This window comes from Pelecanus crispus, chromosome 7 (genome assembly GCF_030463565.1).
Source record: "Pelecanus crispus isolate bPelCri1 chromosome 7, bPelCri1.pri, whole genome shotgun sequence".
NCBI classification, from domain to species: domain Eukaryota; kingdom Metazoa; phylum Chordata; class Aves; order Pelecaniformes; family Pelecanidae; genus Pelecanus; species Pelecanus crispus.
The window spans coordinates 12,773,035-12,789,253 of NC_134649.1; the positions used below are offsets into that span (position 1 = coordinate 12,773,035).

General features: G+C 39.5%; 1 protein-coding gene across 1 annotated transcript in view; it reads left to right on the top strand.

The window, feature by feature from the left end:
* The window catches only part of FBN1 (fibrillin 1), a 158,706-nt gene that overhangs the window by 54,238 nt on the left and 88,249 nt on the right, over positions 1-16,219 (top strand). Inside the window, exons 6-9 of the mRNA XM_075714469.1 lie at positions 910-1,107; positions 4,424-4,549; positions 9,363-9,488; positions 13,394-13,552. Coding sequence (XP_075570584.1) covers positions 910-1,107; positions 4,424-4,549; positions 9,363-9,488; positions 13,394-13,552 — 609 coding nt within the window. The remainder of the gene's footprint in view (positions 1-909; positions 1,108-4,423; positions 4,550-9,362; positions 9,489-13,393; positions 13,553-16,219) is intronic.

Genomic DNA, 16,219 nt, shown 5'->3' on the forward strand with positions numbered 1-16,219 from the left:
CACGAAAATTGGATGAATTTATAATGTCATGACTGTAAGGCAGTGTGGATTAGTTAGTGACCTTGGCTGAGGCACTGGGTAACTATTTCAGTGCAGGCAAACATCAGGTTCATAATTTGCTGGCTGTGTTCATGGGATGCTGGACTCTGTCCTGGTGTACCATAACAGAAAAACATTTTAGCATCGCTTGTGAAGAATTAACTGGAGTGTGCACCCCGGATGTAGAGGAGACAGCAGGAGTTGGCAGTACCACTGTTTAGTTGTTGCCCTTGGAGAATGGAACAAAATAAAGCCTACTAGTATTTTATTAACATCTTAGTTTAATTCTGTCTGTTGGCTAAGTGGCCTGTCCTACCATAAACAAATCAAAGCAGATGTGTTCCACATGCCCTCCATTCGGCTGTAGGCAAAGCTTACCCACATATCTGGTACAGCGTATGCCTGAATAACAGTGAAAACTGTCCTCAAAAAACTTTCTGCAGTCTGTATTGCCTTCTCTTGAGACTCATTTGAGAACACCACTTGTGGAAATAAACATACCGTAACACTTTTATCAGTATTATTTGAATTAATGCACTGAATATTTAAAACAAACTGATGAAAAGACCTCCCAAAGAGTATTACCAGAGATTAAACCAAGCAGCAAAGGGGACGTGCAGAATCTTAAGTATATAATACTCCTGGTAAAATAGTCACAATGTATTTATAGAGCTGCTTATTTTCAGTGGATTTGAATGAGAAGAGAACTTGAGAAAAATCCTCTGCAGAACACTGCTAAGTAAAAATGTTGGGCTGGTGGGCAATTTACGTGCAGAAGACTTGCCTGAATGTGCTGTTGTTTTGCTTTATTTTGAGTTTTGGTGTGTATTTTTATTGTGATGCTGATTAGGTTTCATGTCTTTGGTGCAGATTACAGGACCGGCCCTTGCTTCACTTTGATAACCAACCAGATGTGCCAGGGACAGCTCAGTGGAATAGTCTGCACAAAAACCCTTTGCTGTGCAACAGTTGGGAGAGCATGGGGCCACCCCTGTGAAATGTGTCCTGCCCAGCCGCATCCCTGCCGACGAGGCTTCATTCCAAACATTCGAACTGGGGCCTGTCAAGGTACGTTAGCAGCAATGCTTCCCCAAAAGCTGCTGAAATTGTTACTGGATTAATCTTAATTGAGTTACACTGCTGTGAATAACCTGTCCTAAGCCATTCTCAGCTATATGTGTGAAGAATGGAAAAACATTGTCAGATGCATTACTTCATGATTCAGTGAGTGCCTGATGTTCAAGTGAGTACGCTAGTAACTTAGGTCATGTGAGAGCAGCCAGCATCTTAATGAATTTCTCACTGCCAGCAGCCCTTTCCCTTGGTTCTGTAATGGTGTTTTTCTGAGTGTACCACTTGATCATTCCGTGGAAGAATTTATTCTGTTTCAAAAAGCACTCAAAATGTGCAATAATCAATCCGTGGCAATACTGTTCCATTTATCCGGTGATCTGGTGTGGGATTTTTAACTAAAATGTGTTGATTTTGGATTCATCTTCAGTGTCTTATCTCTCAAGCTACACTGCTTTGACCTGGAGAAAAGTGCATGTCGTGCCATTTGAAATGCCCTATTATATATTTTATACAATTTTGGAAATGCATTTGCATTTGTTTCAAATTGTAAAATCCACCCAGATGTTGCTTACTTCTTTCTGAGCATGCCTTACCATAGAAAGTCCTTACACTGCTTTTGGCTTTTATTCTAATACTTCCAGCTGTATAAATTCTTTTATTGTCTGGATGTCTGGCAGGAAACAGGAGAAAGTTAACAGGGGCAGCTATGTATTAGACTGATGTGGATTGTAAATTCCCAGGACCATATCTCTGGGGCTAGTTTATTTCAATCTGTCTAACATTTTCTAATAAGTTACAATATTTTTGAAAATAGGGGAGATAAAGATTATAAATGTATGAGTAATTTTATTTAATCATGAAATTCCTATGAAGGACTTCAAGGCATTCCATTACGTTAAAGAATGTAGATATCCCCTGTCACAGACCGAGTCCTGGCTGGTGCCTGCAGACAGGCATGATGAACTTCGAGATGGGCATGTTTGTGTATGCCACATAACGTGCACATATTTTGACCTCAGCCATTCTGTTCACCCCTCTCACTGTAAAGGTCAGAACTAAATTGTGCAGAAATCTGCGAATCGAGGTTCTGGACACTTCCGAAATCTTATGTGCGTAAATATGTGGCCCACACCCCTGAACTCGTGCCACACCTAGTTATATCCCTCTTGTTTGTGTCACGGAAAAGCTGCAGTGACCTCTCCAATGGGTTTGTGCAGTTCGGAATAAGGCTACTTCTGCTTGCTGCACATTTCTTAGCATGCAGCTACATTTATGCTAATCTGTATGCGGTGCCAACACAGTTTTGGCCCTGTATGTTTGACTTGTACTTTCCAGTTTTCCCTGCTCTTGTAATGTGTTCATAATTTCAACAGATCTGCTATGGAACCACATATTAGCTTTGTTTTTCATGCAATTGTACTAAATCCAGTCTTTTTGAAATCAGATAATATCCATTCAGACTGAAGACATTTCAGGGATTTCACATCCATATTCAATCTAAATAAAGGAAAGCAGGTTAAATAAAATCCAGGTTCTCTGAAGAGAAAAAGGAACCATTATTATTGTGTGGAGAAGTCAGAAAAAATAAAACGATGGGGAGGGCAAGTTTATTTTAAAAAGTAAATAGAATATCACTGCCCACAGTTTGACTTTGTCTGTCTGGCCGATAGTTAAATTAATGTCACAGCTGAGGTTTTTAAAAGATACAAAGGAGGAAAATGAAAGCCAAAAGGTGGGATTTTGAAACAGACATCGTGACTCAGGAGCATGATTTCTATTTTTTTAATTTTTTTTTTTTTTAAAGTCAGTACAGTGCCATGAAGTCTGGCTGATTACTGTTACTAAAGCACAGCATATTGCTGTAGCTCAAGTTGCTGCAGCGATGTGGCTGTGTCGAGGGTGCTGAGGCTGTGCTAGTTCCCTGTGCCTCCCAGCACAGCAGTTAGCTCAGGCACAGCACTGCTCTGGCTCTGCTGCTGCACCCCCTGACCAGGTTCAGTCGGCCGGGGATCTTTGCATAACGCCTGCGATGTGGTACAGATATACCCCTTGGCGTTCCTGAAACTTCCTACTTGTGGCTCCCAGGGAAATTGCCACTTGGCCTTTTGTACAGACATAATACTTTGCTTTTCAGACTACAAGACGCATTACAGCTGGCTCTCTGGGATTTATAAAGGGAGGTTTGAAGACGTCCTCCCCTTCAGCTTGTGTCCCTGTGTTGAAACTGATCCTAGTGTGAAGCCCAAGAATTCAGGAAATTGGGTTGTACCAGGAGGAGCTGGTACTCCTTGGGGAGCTGGGGGAAGCACGGGCATTTGGGTTGGAGAGCGGTGAGTGCTCTGTTTGCTCTGGAAGGACAGGGAGCAGCAGACACAGGGCAGCCCCCAGGGACTGTGAGCCAGACCTCCACTGTCTCCTGTTGCAATGCCACTCCTCCCTCTTTAGTCTCTTTTCTCTAGCTGTTACTAAGCCGTAGCAACACTTTGCGTCTAAGTGACGAGACACATGTTGTTGTGCTAAAATAGCTGTGAAGCCAAAAACTGGGGCCTCTTGAAAATGTTTGTCTTGAGCTTCCTACCTAGCCTGTGATAGCATCTTGGTTGTTTCACTTTCTTGAGTGAAAAAATTAAAAGCAAAGAGAAATAAAGGGGAAAAAACCCTCCAAATTTATCAATGTCTAAGCAGGTCATTAATAATTCCTCTGGAGACATTAATTATGGCTATGAAACTTCTTGAGTCAAATCCTAACCACAGTGTAGGGTCATTGGTGCTGATCTTACTGGAGTAACGAGGTAATAATTTCCACCAGTAATGACTATGCAGTTCCCCATGCCTCTCCATGAGGCCCCCTCCATGCACAGTGCACACTGCTCCTCCACGGCTCCTGCATCTCTGTGCTGGTGGGCTGTGCACTGTATGGGATTGCTAAGATTTTCAAAGGGGCAAGTCATGTTGGGTGCCCAGCTTCAGACACTTTAAAGGAACCTGGGTTTTGGCAGGCTGTGTTCTCTGCACACCATTCCCCAGATGTTTTGCAAAAACAAAGCAATAGCAGTTAGATGTTTAATGTCTGTAACAATAATAACCATGTGATTTCTTGCAGAAAATATTTAGAGTACTGTACTTAATCATACTTTGCATAGAATAATTACAAAATTAGTGTCTGTCTTCACAAGCAAGTATCATAATATTATGATGGGTGAAGAATGGATTTAGGCATATTTACTTTAATTTCTGTGTAGACAAATTATTATGGCTGTTCTTGAGAAATGCATTAAAAGTGGGTGTTTTTTCCTTTTTTATATGATAGATGTGGATGAATGCCAAGCCATCCCTGGGATCTGTCAGGGGGGAAATTGCATTAATACTGTTGGATCTTTTGAGTGCAAATGCCCAGCTGGACACAAGTTTAATGAAGTGACACAAAAATGCGACGGTAAGAACTTTGAGAACTTTCTTCTGAAAGTAAAGGGGGGAAAGTCTTCTTTTTGGGGCCAACTTTGTTTAGAAGTGTGTAACAAACTTTCCAGTCTCTTTTGCCTTGAATATGCAAATAGCATTCTTCACAACAAATACAAATAATGGTCCTTTCTGCTTCTAAACCAGAGAATCTTAAATATTGACCCTGAAGCTTTTTCTAGCCTTTTATTCACGTAACATTTTACAGACTTAAAGGTACATCTGAAACAAATTAAACATTAAAACTAAAAATACTTTTTAACCAATATGTTGCTTTAGAAATGCTTGAGGCACATGTCTCTGTGTGGATCTTTTAACTAAAAAGTGTATATGACTGGAAGGTTCAACACATTCCCACCTACTCCGGTAAACTGTTTTTGACATTAATGGGAGTTTGATACTGCTGAGTGAAGACTGCAGGACTATGCTCTAAACTCATCCTTACCGTTGCAGATGTTAAAGAAGGACAAACATTTTATCTTTCCTTATTGGTCATCCTATTTTGGAAGTACAACAGGTGCTAGATATTAGTGTGGAAGTTTGCAGTGTGTGCTTATGGAATCTTGCTAATTTTTAACTGTGATTTGATAGTGTTTTTTCTCTCTAGAATATAATAATCAGGCATAGATGTCTCCTTTGCTTTAAGAGAATTTTGGATGCATAAGGAACATAGTACTAAAATGTGTCAATTGCACAGTTTTGATTCATCTTCTTTACAGTGAAGTCCAGATAATGTTTAAAGTCTTAAAACTGATTCTCCTTTCAGTCATTAGACAAAATTAAATTAATTTGAGCAGACAAGTTTCATAAGTGGTTAGTGGTTCTGGAGTGCCAACTTTCAATATCATAAAGGTGTGTGACTGTGAGAGTAAGGTGTGTATCCACCACCCTTTCTTGTATCAGGTGCCTTTAAGGAAGCACTCAAAATTTTTTAGTCATTTTAGAAGAATTATGACTTACTCTTTCAAAAGAAAAATCCCTATTTCAAGCAAAACTTTATAATTTAATTGAAGGTTAGGGAAAGCAATTTCAGAAGAGTGTGTACACAGCATGGTTTTCATACTGACTGCCGGTGGCTTTGGCAGAAAGTAACCCACCTTTAGGGTAGAGCAACATTGCAAGTGCTCCCTTCTGTGGATGAAGTACCAAGTACATAGTGAATAGGAAAGACTGAACATGTGCCTTGTTAAGTACTAGTACTTGAAAAACTGAGAACTGTAGGCTTGCATAGGCTGCATTGTATAAACATTTCTATGGTATTTTTTGATTGCTGAATCATCTTTAAAAAAAACAAACAAAAAAACCTAAGCAAAGAACAAAAAACCCCAAACAACCACCACCTTCAGAGCCTGCACTTCATAATAGTTGAGGGACTGGACCCAAGAACGTGGGATAGCTTGGTTTGTTCCCAAATCCTGCCACAAATTTCCTGCCCCATCTTGTGAAATCCCTTTGGAGTGATCACCTGGCTGCAAAGATAGGATGAAATTTTCTTTCTTCTATTCTATACCTCTAAATTTTCAAACCTCAGCAGAGACTTACTTTCAGTACATCTTCTTATTGTATGTACCAAGCAACTTTAGTTAAAGCTGTGTAGGTATTAGTACAATTTAAAGAATTAAAAGTAGCACCCTTATACCAGTGGCATGAAACGGGATAGTGATTCAACAGTTCAGAGTATAGTCACCTACCAACAGCATATCCATTCTGCTTTTTTAAATCATGCCTTTGAGTTTTAAGTTGAAATTTCCAATATAAGGCAAGGTATTTGCCTTGTAGTAATTAACTGTAATGAATTCTAATACATAATACAATACATTCTAATACATATTCCCCCTGCGCCAGGGAGGTTTAGGTTGGATAGTAGGAAAAATTTCTTCACGGAAAGGGTAGTCAAGCATTGGAACGGGCTGCCCAGAGAGGTGGTGGAGTCACCATCCCTGGAAGTGTTCAAAAAATGTGTAGATGTGGCACTTTGGGACATGGTCTAGTCTAGTCTACCCTTGATTGGTTTAGTGTGGACCTGGTAGTGTAGGTTAATGGTTGGACTGGATGATCTTAAAGGTCTTTTCCAACCTAAACAATACTATGATTCTATGATTCTATAATAATTAACATCTGATCATGTGCTTGGTTTAACTTCCTCTCCAGCAAGTAGGACTTCTGGCAGCTGTAATGTGTCCTACTGATTTAGTAGAAGTGGGAGCTACCTGCTGAATTACCAGTACTGTTTTTTCAGTGGGTCCCCATTAAAGTAAGATCATGACAGAAATCATCAGGTACAGTGAGACAACGCAACAAGATGGGAAATGAGGTGTGTTGGCCAAAATTCTCTTTATTAGCATAGCTGGTGGAAAACTGTATTTTAAGTGTTACATTATTTCACTGCTGCATGTAACCATTCCTCTTCCAGTTGCATTAATGCTGAGGTAAATACTTTTTTGTGGTGATTAGGGGGAGTAATTTTTCCTGGAGTGACATTTATGTCTGCAAGTACATTGAGTATACTTACCTTTATAAAACTTGCATACTTAACAATGACAATGTTGCTTATATGAATGTCAACACTAATATAAATAGTGAAATACTGTTTGGGTTAGGCTCAACCCTAAAATAAAGAGTGATGATTTTGCTTTTAAAAAGGTCGGACTCTATATAAACAGTGGCAACACTGACTTTAAGATAAACATTGGTGAATTTGAGTCAGAAAATGCTTGAATCTGATCCATTTACGACTGCATTTTTCTCTGTTAATTAAAGGGCTTTATTCAGACCAAAATTCAATTTCCACATTTTTTGTCACTGAGACTTTTGGGACTCCTGTGGAGTATAATCCTGCAGCAGAAGCCAGAAGTCTCTTAGCAGTGCTCCCAGGGCACTCGGACTTGAGGCTTTGGCAACACCCTTGAAGTAGCACTGAACAAAAAGTCACACCCCTCTCACACACCCAAGCGAGGAATGCGACCCACATCACGACAGCTAGCAAGATGCTGGGGAGGAATGTGTGTACAGGGGGCCCAAGGCCCCACACCACTTAGGATGGGTCAGTCTGCAAGGTCTCGTTGTCTGTATGTTACCCCAGTCCCTCCACTCCTTTCCTGCAAAGGCAAGGGGCCACAAAGGGATTAGAGCAGCCAATGCTTTACCTAGGGGAAGAGGAACTGATAGTTTTTATATTCCTGAATTTTTGTGTTACCATCTTCACAGGAGAAGTCAAACAGAGATCCTCTCTACTTGCTAAAATGCTCATTAACGGTCCTGTGGGACTTTGGGTGTTCCCCCATCTGTTGGGGCCAAATTCCAATTTAGGCGTTACATTTAAATTCCTCCAATCGTTTTTAATGACTACGATATTATTTACTCCTTGCCTTGGCGTGTTGGGTGGTGTTGCAGTATTTCATCTCAGAAATTTTTGTGGTTGGTGAAATCATTATTACAGCCATGTGTCTATCTGTAGATCTGTGAAGCAGTTGGATAGAGTCCTGTGATGCCATTATTTCTGGCTGGATTCTCCCTGTCAGGAGAGCAGCTGGGTGATTGTAGATGGCCATGATGGGCAGTTGTCATTGATCACTCTAGAGAATAACCTCCCTTTCTGCTCTGCTGTGCTGATTCTTCTTGTAGGTACCATGGAAAAAAGTGAGCTGTTTTTAAGCTCAGCTGGACTCCAGGTTCCTAGAAGATGAGAGCAGTGCTAAGTAGATACAGCTGCATTGTTAAGACAGTCACTGGAAACCAGGGGGAAAGTAACTACACATCACAGGCGGGCTACTGATGGTAATTAAGGAGCAATTGGGGCTGGCATAGGTTGTTATTCACATGACTGTCAATAACATAAACTCCTGGCTGTGGAAGACACCCTTCACATTCCCTCTGTTCATGTATGCAGCTATGATCAGGTATAAGAAGGTATTTGTTAGGTTTTTTTTCTGCAGATGCTGAAAGCTTTTCTGCATTGGATCTACGATGATGATGATTTAGTATATGGATTGAGATTTTTTAGTGAAGAAAATCACAATATGGACTTCTATTTTAAAGTCACTGACAAAATCTAAGGGAAATTACGGACATTGCCTCAATTCTGCAGTAGATATTTCAGTTACTGTCTAGAAATCTGTTGAAACTTCAGAACATTCACTTAGTGGATAAAACCAGGAAAGGTAGTTTTTGTTGCCTGCAGTCGTCCTGCTTTGAGCTATAATCTGTCAGATTGCATTAGTTAAACAGTGCCTTGCTGCTCGGTGCTTGTATATGGGGGATTTCCAAGAAAAACCCAAGTGCAGTAAGAAGGATGGGCAATTCAGTAGGTGCTACGCTTCCCTGTGAGTCAGTATTGAACCATTGCCTCAGTATGGTGCCAGGAGACGCTGTGCTGCTGGAGACACCATGAGGCATAACGGTTAAGTTCCTGATCACTGTGGTCATTGCAAGTCCCATGACAGTTTTCTTAATTCTACTGTGCAGAATTGAAACCTGAGGGGTTACGCTTTACTTATAGTTAGTAAATGGCCTCTGCAGTTTAAGATTTTCATCCATCATTATTAAGCAGTAAAACAAACTCTCTGGCTTTTTGCAATTTACAGATACAATATTTTCTTAGGTTCTGTTTCACGTGTGTTTATAAGATGCCTCACAAAAGATCCTGATTCAAACCTGCTGATTATGCCCCTAGTACATAAGTTAGGAGGGGTCTCAGACCACACTTGATCATTAATACTAATTATAAAATACCTATTCTCGTGCCAGAACTGATTAGCTAACCCGCCCCTGCTTCTCTTTTTGCCTTGAAGATATTGATGAATGCAGCACTGTTCCTGGAATCTGCGATGGAGGAGAGTGTTCAAACACAGTTAGCAGTTACTTCTGCAAGTGTCCTCCAGGGTTTTATACAGCTCCTGATGGCTTAAAGTGCATAGGTGAGTAGAATCCTGTAAATAAGAAGACAGTAGGTGTCATGAACGTTCATGAATATCTAAAATGGGTAACAGTGTACCAGAAACATATTTGAACTCATGATCTTGAAATCCTTCTTTTATATAGAAGTACATCATGTGCCTATATATATATTCTGAAATGAGTTTTCCATTTGCAGGATGTTTTTCCTCTTTCCCTCTTTGCTATGACCTTCCCTTTCATTTTTCTTACTACAGTTTTTCTGGTACGCCATATTTGTTGCCTTAAAATAGGCAGAAGTTGTTTAACACATCTCCTTGATATTCTTGCTCTCGTGTTTTTGATTTAGTCCATGTTATATTCACCAGTCATTTAGAAAAGCAAATATACTTGAGAAAGAAGGTAATTACCCCAAACAGCTTTTCTTTCCTCTTTCCAAGTGTTATGACCTTAATGCCGATATTTTTCATTAAAGGAAGTAGCGTGATAAGCTGGGTGTGGGCCATTTGTATCTGCTTTCATGATGGATGAATTGGCAGTGCTGTTCTTTAAGGCTTTCACTGTCGCAGAGCAAAACCTGTCTTCCAAAGGCCAGAGCAGGAACCAAAGGACTGTGTGAATTGAATGAGCGCCACTGCAGTGCCAAAGCCATGAAAGAGTAGTGTTAGCACTTACTGCTTCTGGGAAGCATATAGCCTGCTCTGAGGCAGGTCAAGTATTCAATTAATTTTTTTTTTCTCATTTTTATGCAGTAATTTCTTTTTTCACTGCCAGTGCTGAATTTTGAGCAATTATTGTCATTTGAGAATCAAATGAAAGGTTTATTTCCTCAGTTTTGGCTTGTTTATTTAAAGGCTTATACACAGTGCCAGCACTGGAGTTCAAGACAGCACCCTGTGTTTAATACCTTTGGTAGAAAATCATTTGGGAAAAAATTGAAAAAAAAAAAAAAAAAAAACCAACCCAAACTTTGCAGACAAAAGTACCAAATGATATTAACTTCCCCAAGAGATCTGGAAGTAGTTTGGGTTACGATTCATTTTTGAATGGGGCCATTCTATTTCTGCAGGTTGTGAGAAATGAACTACATTTCTTCCATTATCAGGAACAGCATTTTGGTAGATTGGATCCATACTGTACACTTAAAATGGCAGTGGGAGTTGCTTTTATTGCTTCAGATTAATAGCTCCTAAATGACTGTGGATCATTAAATCATTGATTGCTGCTTGTACTTAATATTTATGAAGGAGATTCACCTTTCTGCAACAAAAAAATTCTTGAGATGCACAACTTGCATTTGCTTTAGGCTTCTTAGAGTCATTGCTCAGTCGGGACTGCCCAACATTCACACCATTGTTATATTCCTGCAGTTTTCCAGCTTTTTTTACCCACTGTATTTGTAGGCTGAAATAGTTCAGCTAAAAGAGTTAGGTATTTAAATGATGACAGGCTATGTTAAGTAATATGCCAGACTATGAGCCATCATTAAAATTTTGGCTTTGTGTCCAAGGCAAAACGTGCTAAATGGGAAGCACTATTAATTATCTGCAGATATTTTGGATTCATGTCTAATACGCAGACTGCATACTTGCCATATTAACAAGGAAAGAGCCCAAATCTGTATTTGAGCTGGGCAAAACATGTAATCTTGATTTAATTACAACATGCCTGTCTTAAGTGAAAAGTGTTAGCTGAACGTGTCTATTCTGTTAGAGATGAGGAAGTGCTTCTGAGAAATGTATCCCTTATGGGACTCAAACTGAGCAGCACTGGAGTCAAACATCCAAAGGAAGAACTGGGAGTTCCATTATTACAAACCTTAAAAATTAGAATAGACAAAGCAAAGATAGTATCTCCTAGAGCTGAAGAGCAGAGACAAGAGCAGAACTTCTCAACCCAAGTACATGAAGAGTGCTATGAAGAAAGCTGCTAGCCTATACTTCCAGCTGGCGTAAATTCGTTTGGTCAGTGTTACTTTTCAATGGATTTTTCTTTTTCTTCTTTTTTTTCTGGGGTTTTTTTTTTGGTTTTTTTTTTTTTGATAGAGGCACATTTTTCTTGAAAGCTATTTTCAGGGTGATTTTTTTGCCTTTTCAAAATAGTGGTTTTTTAGTGAAAAATATTAAAATATTAAAAGCTGAAACAGTAGAAAAGTTGTTTCCTGCTATTCTTGCCCTTATTTGTGTGTTTTACCATTTGGAACAGAAAATGAAAGAAGAAAAAAGAATCACTTCTGATTAGGAATATGGAAAGAATTGGTATTTTTCTCACCAACTTACTTTTTCTGAAAATGATGTGGCTTTTGGATAAGCTCTTACACCTGCAGGTAAACAAAGGTGTTTGCTGTGTGTTCACCTTTTTATGGCACACTGTGTGCTTGCACAGATCCCGTGTAGATCCTTTTTCTACTTCTGCCCATTACTGCTTTTAAATGTTTCAAAACTTGGTACTGACCAAAACTGAGAAGGATGAATTACGGAGAATGATGACAGGGTCTGTTAGAGGACTTCCTTACCATCCACCCCACCATCACACCAAGCATCTGAATATCTCTCCACTCCATGTGAAGACCAAGATTAAAACAGACACAGTGGGGAACAGTTTGCATCAGAGCTTTATTTGATTTTTAAAATGGTAGGTTAAGGAGTGTATGTGTTTGGCAGTTTAGTTGGGTACCAGGAGAAAATGGAGGACCAGTAACAGAACTGAGTAGATTTTTTTTTTTTCCTCTGTTTCAGATTTCCATTATATGATAATACAAGTGAACTAACTAAAGTTTGGAAGCAAAGGCCAACTGACTCTTTTAGCTGTGCTGCCAGTAATATCCATGTTCAGGGTTCCACCTAATGAAAGGCAGAACCATCACAGACTCTCCCAACATATCACTATATATCAATTTCCTCAAAATAATAAGAAACTTCCCTGCTTTTTTTTATATCCACTAGAATAGGTAGTAAACTCTGGAAAGCAGTGTTAATAGACAGATGAATCCACCATGCCCTGGATAACTGAGATACTGTTTCTTTAGGGAATGGTGTCTGCTGTTGTAAGGTTGTATCTGCAACTTTTTCCTCTACATTTTGACAGCAAATGTTCGTACACTTTAGAAACAAACTTGGTCTGATTTATCATGTAGCATCAAATCACACCTCAGCTTATATTGAGTTTGACATGATGTGACATACTGTGAAACAATTGCTCAGAGCTTCAGATTGTATCACAAGATATTTTTTTTTAAATTTTTTCTCCTCACACCCACATTTTGTCTCCCTTTGCTAAGCTGGGGGGATCTCTGTACAATGTTGTTAGAGCTGAGTGTATGAAATCTGGGTACAGGACGTTCTTTGTACAGCACGTGCTTTCCCTTTTCAGACAGGAAGCCAGCACAACTTCATAAACAATGTGATGGCACCAGTTAAAGCTGTGTTGCTCTTTCTTGCCTGCAAGCCTATATCTTGTCAAATCACTACATACTTCAGCTGGGGGAGCCATGACTAATGAAAAATGAATTAATGCTTTGAGAGCTGCAGTGTTTTGAGTTTATTGCTGTACATCAGTGGCTTTCAAATCAAAGCTTAAACAGAACTGATCTGGTACTATCTTTAATAGAGATGACACTGCAATTTTTCTTTGGGGCACAGAAGCATATTTTATTATATAATGAATACATGTTTCTATTCTATTTTTGCTTCCATTAATTCATTGCTATTCCATATTTCACTTCAGCTTTCTCACAGGAGGTGTTACACCTGAATCCAAAGCAGCCCAAATATTATCTAGATCTTTCTGGTTTTCTGACTGTTGTAATGTTGCAAGTGCTATGTCATCAGTAATGTAATCAATGAAGAAAAATGGGACCTTTCCCTTTTGTGAAAGTCACATTCCTCACTGGACTGATGATTACGTATCCCTTTCTTTCTCTTGGTAGATGTGCGTCCTGGATACTGCTTCTCTTCTCTGACCAACGGGCGCTGTGGCAATCAGCTCCCCCAGCCTTTGTCCAAAATGCAGTGTTGCTGTGACAGTGGCCGATGCTGGTCTTCTGGTGCAGCCACCGCTCCTGAAATGTGCCCAATCAGATCCACCGGTATGAATCCACCTGTATTCTTATGAGCATGGTCGAACACTGAATTAGGCAGTGATTTTCTTTTATCTGTAATGTTTTCATTAAAGAACTACACAGAGTGGTTGAGGCTGGAGGGCACCTTGGGAGATCGTTCAGTGCAACCCCCCTGCTCAGCTTTTTATGTCAGGTTGCTCAGGACCCCCAGGAGGCTGGGGCAAGCAGACAAAAAAAAAATTGCGAATTACTGTTTTGTAGCCTGGTTATTCCTACCTTACCTGATCCAGATTTTGTTTTCACCATCCTCTTCAGGCTCAAATTTCTTCCTCCAGAGCCTTCTAATAGATCCTTATTCCCTCTGCAGTTTCATTCTCATTGGAAAACTGGGGTTTCCTTCCTCTTATGTCTAGCTTTCTGAGGTGCCATTTATTTCCTGAAGGTTGACGCAGAACATGATGTCTGTCTGCTACCAAAATGTGCTGTACTTTATCGCCTCCCTGTGTATTGAGATCCCCAGATAATGTGAGATTTGAATTTAGAGAAGACGGTGAGCAGATTGTGAAACTAAGTGTGAGGGAGTGGAGGAAAGATGTTATTGAGATTGTTTAGGACTGGAGACCTAATGAAATGCTTTAGAAAAGAAGAATACAAGAAGCTTAAGGATTGATGGGAGAAGCTCAAGGGAGGTGCAGAGTTTAGGGAGGAATGGGGGTCATAACACTACAGCAGTGTAACTCTGAAGAAATTGTCAGGGGTCATGTATGGGAGTGTTTATTATTCTTGTTTTTAATCCTTTGAGTGAAACTGCGTAATACTGGAGCAGAGATCTATAGTCAGAACTCTTGGAAGACTCTTCCTGGTTCTGTCACTATCTCATTAATAATATTTAAACATGTTAAATGTCCAAGACTGGCTAGAATAATGCTAACAAAATAGTGTAATCTATTGATGCTCGTTTAAAATAGGAAGACAAGGAGAAAGCTTCAGTCTTAACACAATCCCTGTTTTCTTTACATACTTTCTAATTATTCATATCTAACTGGTGAATAAACTGGGTGGAAAAGTGAAGTAATTTGGCCAAGGCCGCAGACTGAGACGTGGTGGAGAAGGAGCTAGAACCCAGGACTTCCTGACTCATAAATCCATGCAAGGTCTTCCAGATCATGGTTACATGCCACTGTTTGGTTTTTTTTTTTTTCCCTACCCCCCCCCCGACTTGGGATATAAAATGAGACTATAAATTACTCTTTTCAAAAGTGCTTTGAAATTCTTTGAAAGGCCTTACATGTATGTGAGGTATTGCTGTCATTATTTAATCAAATTCAGTTATTCCTTAATGTATCCTGGGAAAGCGAGATGAGGAATTTAGAGCTGTCAGTGGCCCAAAGTCTCTCTAACTCTGAAATGGAAATTTACTGCAATATGAAGTGGAGCACTAGATGCATAATGTAACCAAGCAGTTGCATTTTCAATGTGGGCAGCAGACCCAGATGTTACTATAAAATAGGCTGTTTATTGCTAGAAATTATACATGGAGATTAAAGTTGCAATAAAAAAGGCTTGCACTGTATTTTTTTTGCATAACACGGCAATAATTGTTTATGTGGAATGACAGGGTTTACCACTGACGCTATAAATACTTTAAAAGTGGTATCTCAGGCATTCAGCCATGTGTGTGTTCAATTCTCACCTCAGCAGTCCCTTCATGTGTGCTAATTCCATTCAACTGATGGGCAGCCCCAAGGCCGTGACTTCTTTTTGCATGGACAGCCTAGGCTCCTGGTGGATTGGCTTTGGATAACTGGGTATTACCAATCTAGGGTAAAAAAGAAATACAGTATTGTTTCTTTCACAAAGACTGATCAGTAGGTTGCAGAGAATGTGTGATTAGAGAATTGGCTTAAAACCACCATCATTAGCAAACATTTGCATATTGGAATTTGTGTATGTACATACACAGATACTGTTTCTTCGAATGTCTCTGTTTTGTAACAGGTAGACCACTGATTGAGAGTAGGTTCAGCTTACATATGAGTAGGCAAAATAGAAAGCTAGGAAAAAAACCAAATAAACAAAATACAATACATAATACAATAAAATCTTGGGAATGATTTAAAGATTAAAATCACTCTAAGGAACAATAGAAGGAAATGCAGTGACACATGAAACAAACTGATCACCTAAGAGCATTAAAATAAATGCAAAGATCATAATCAGGAAAAAGCAGAACTTAAGGCTACCATGTTTATTTAACAAATCCTCAGTGATTCAGGAAGAGCTTCTAATGTGTTTTACAGGTGGAAATAGAAGTGAAATGAAAGTGTTGAAGGCTGAAATATCCAGCTTAGTTCTCCCAACACTGAATTTATTTTTCAGTTCTCATTTTTTATATTGTTTCAGGAATTCATGCATCTGTGTAGCATTTTGTTTTCATTGTATAATTCCTCTCCCCTGTCGTGCCATAAGATTTTGAAGTTCAAAGATACTGGCTGCATAGATAGTTATTTGTGTACACACGAGTTGTGGACATGAATTAGGTCAGCTGGAAACGTGGTCTTTGTGATACTCTGTGTGCACTCTTTGGATCGCAAGTTCCAAACTCACACTTCCCAAAGACAAAAGAGTTAGGGGCAGGAGGAAAAGTGGGGCAGTAGGGCAGATGCCACTAATAGAGATAAACAATAGGAGAAT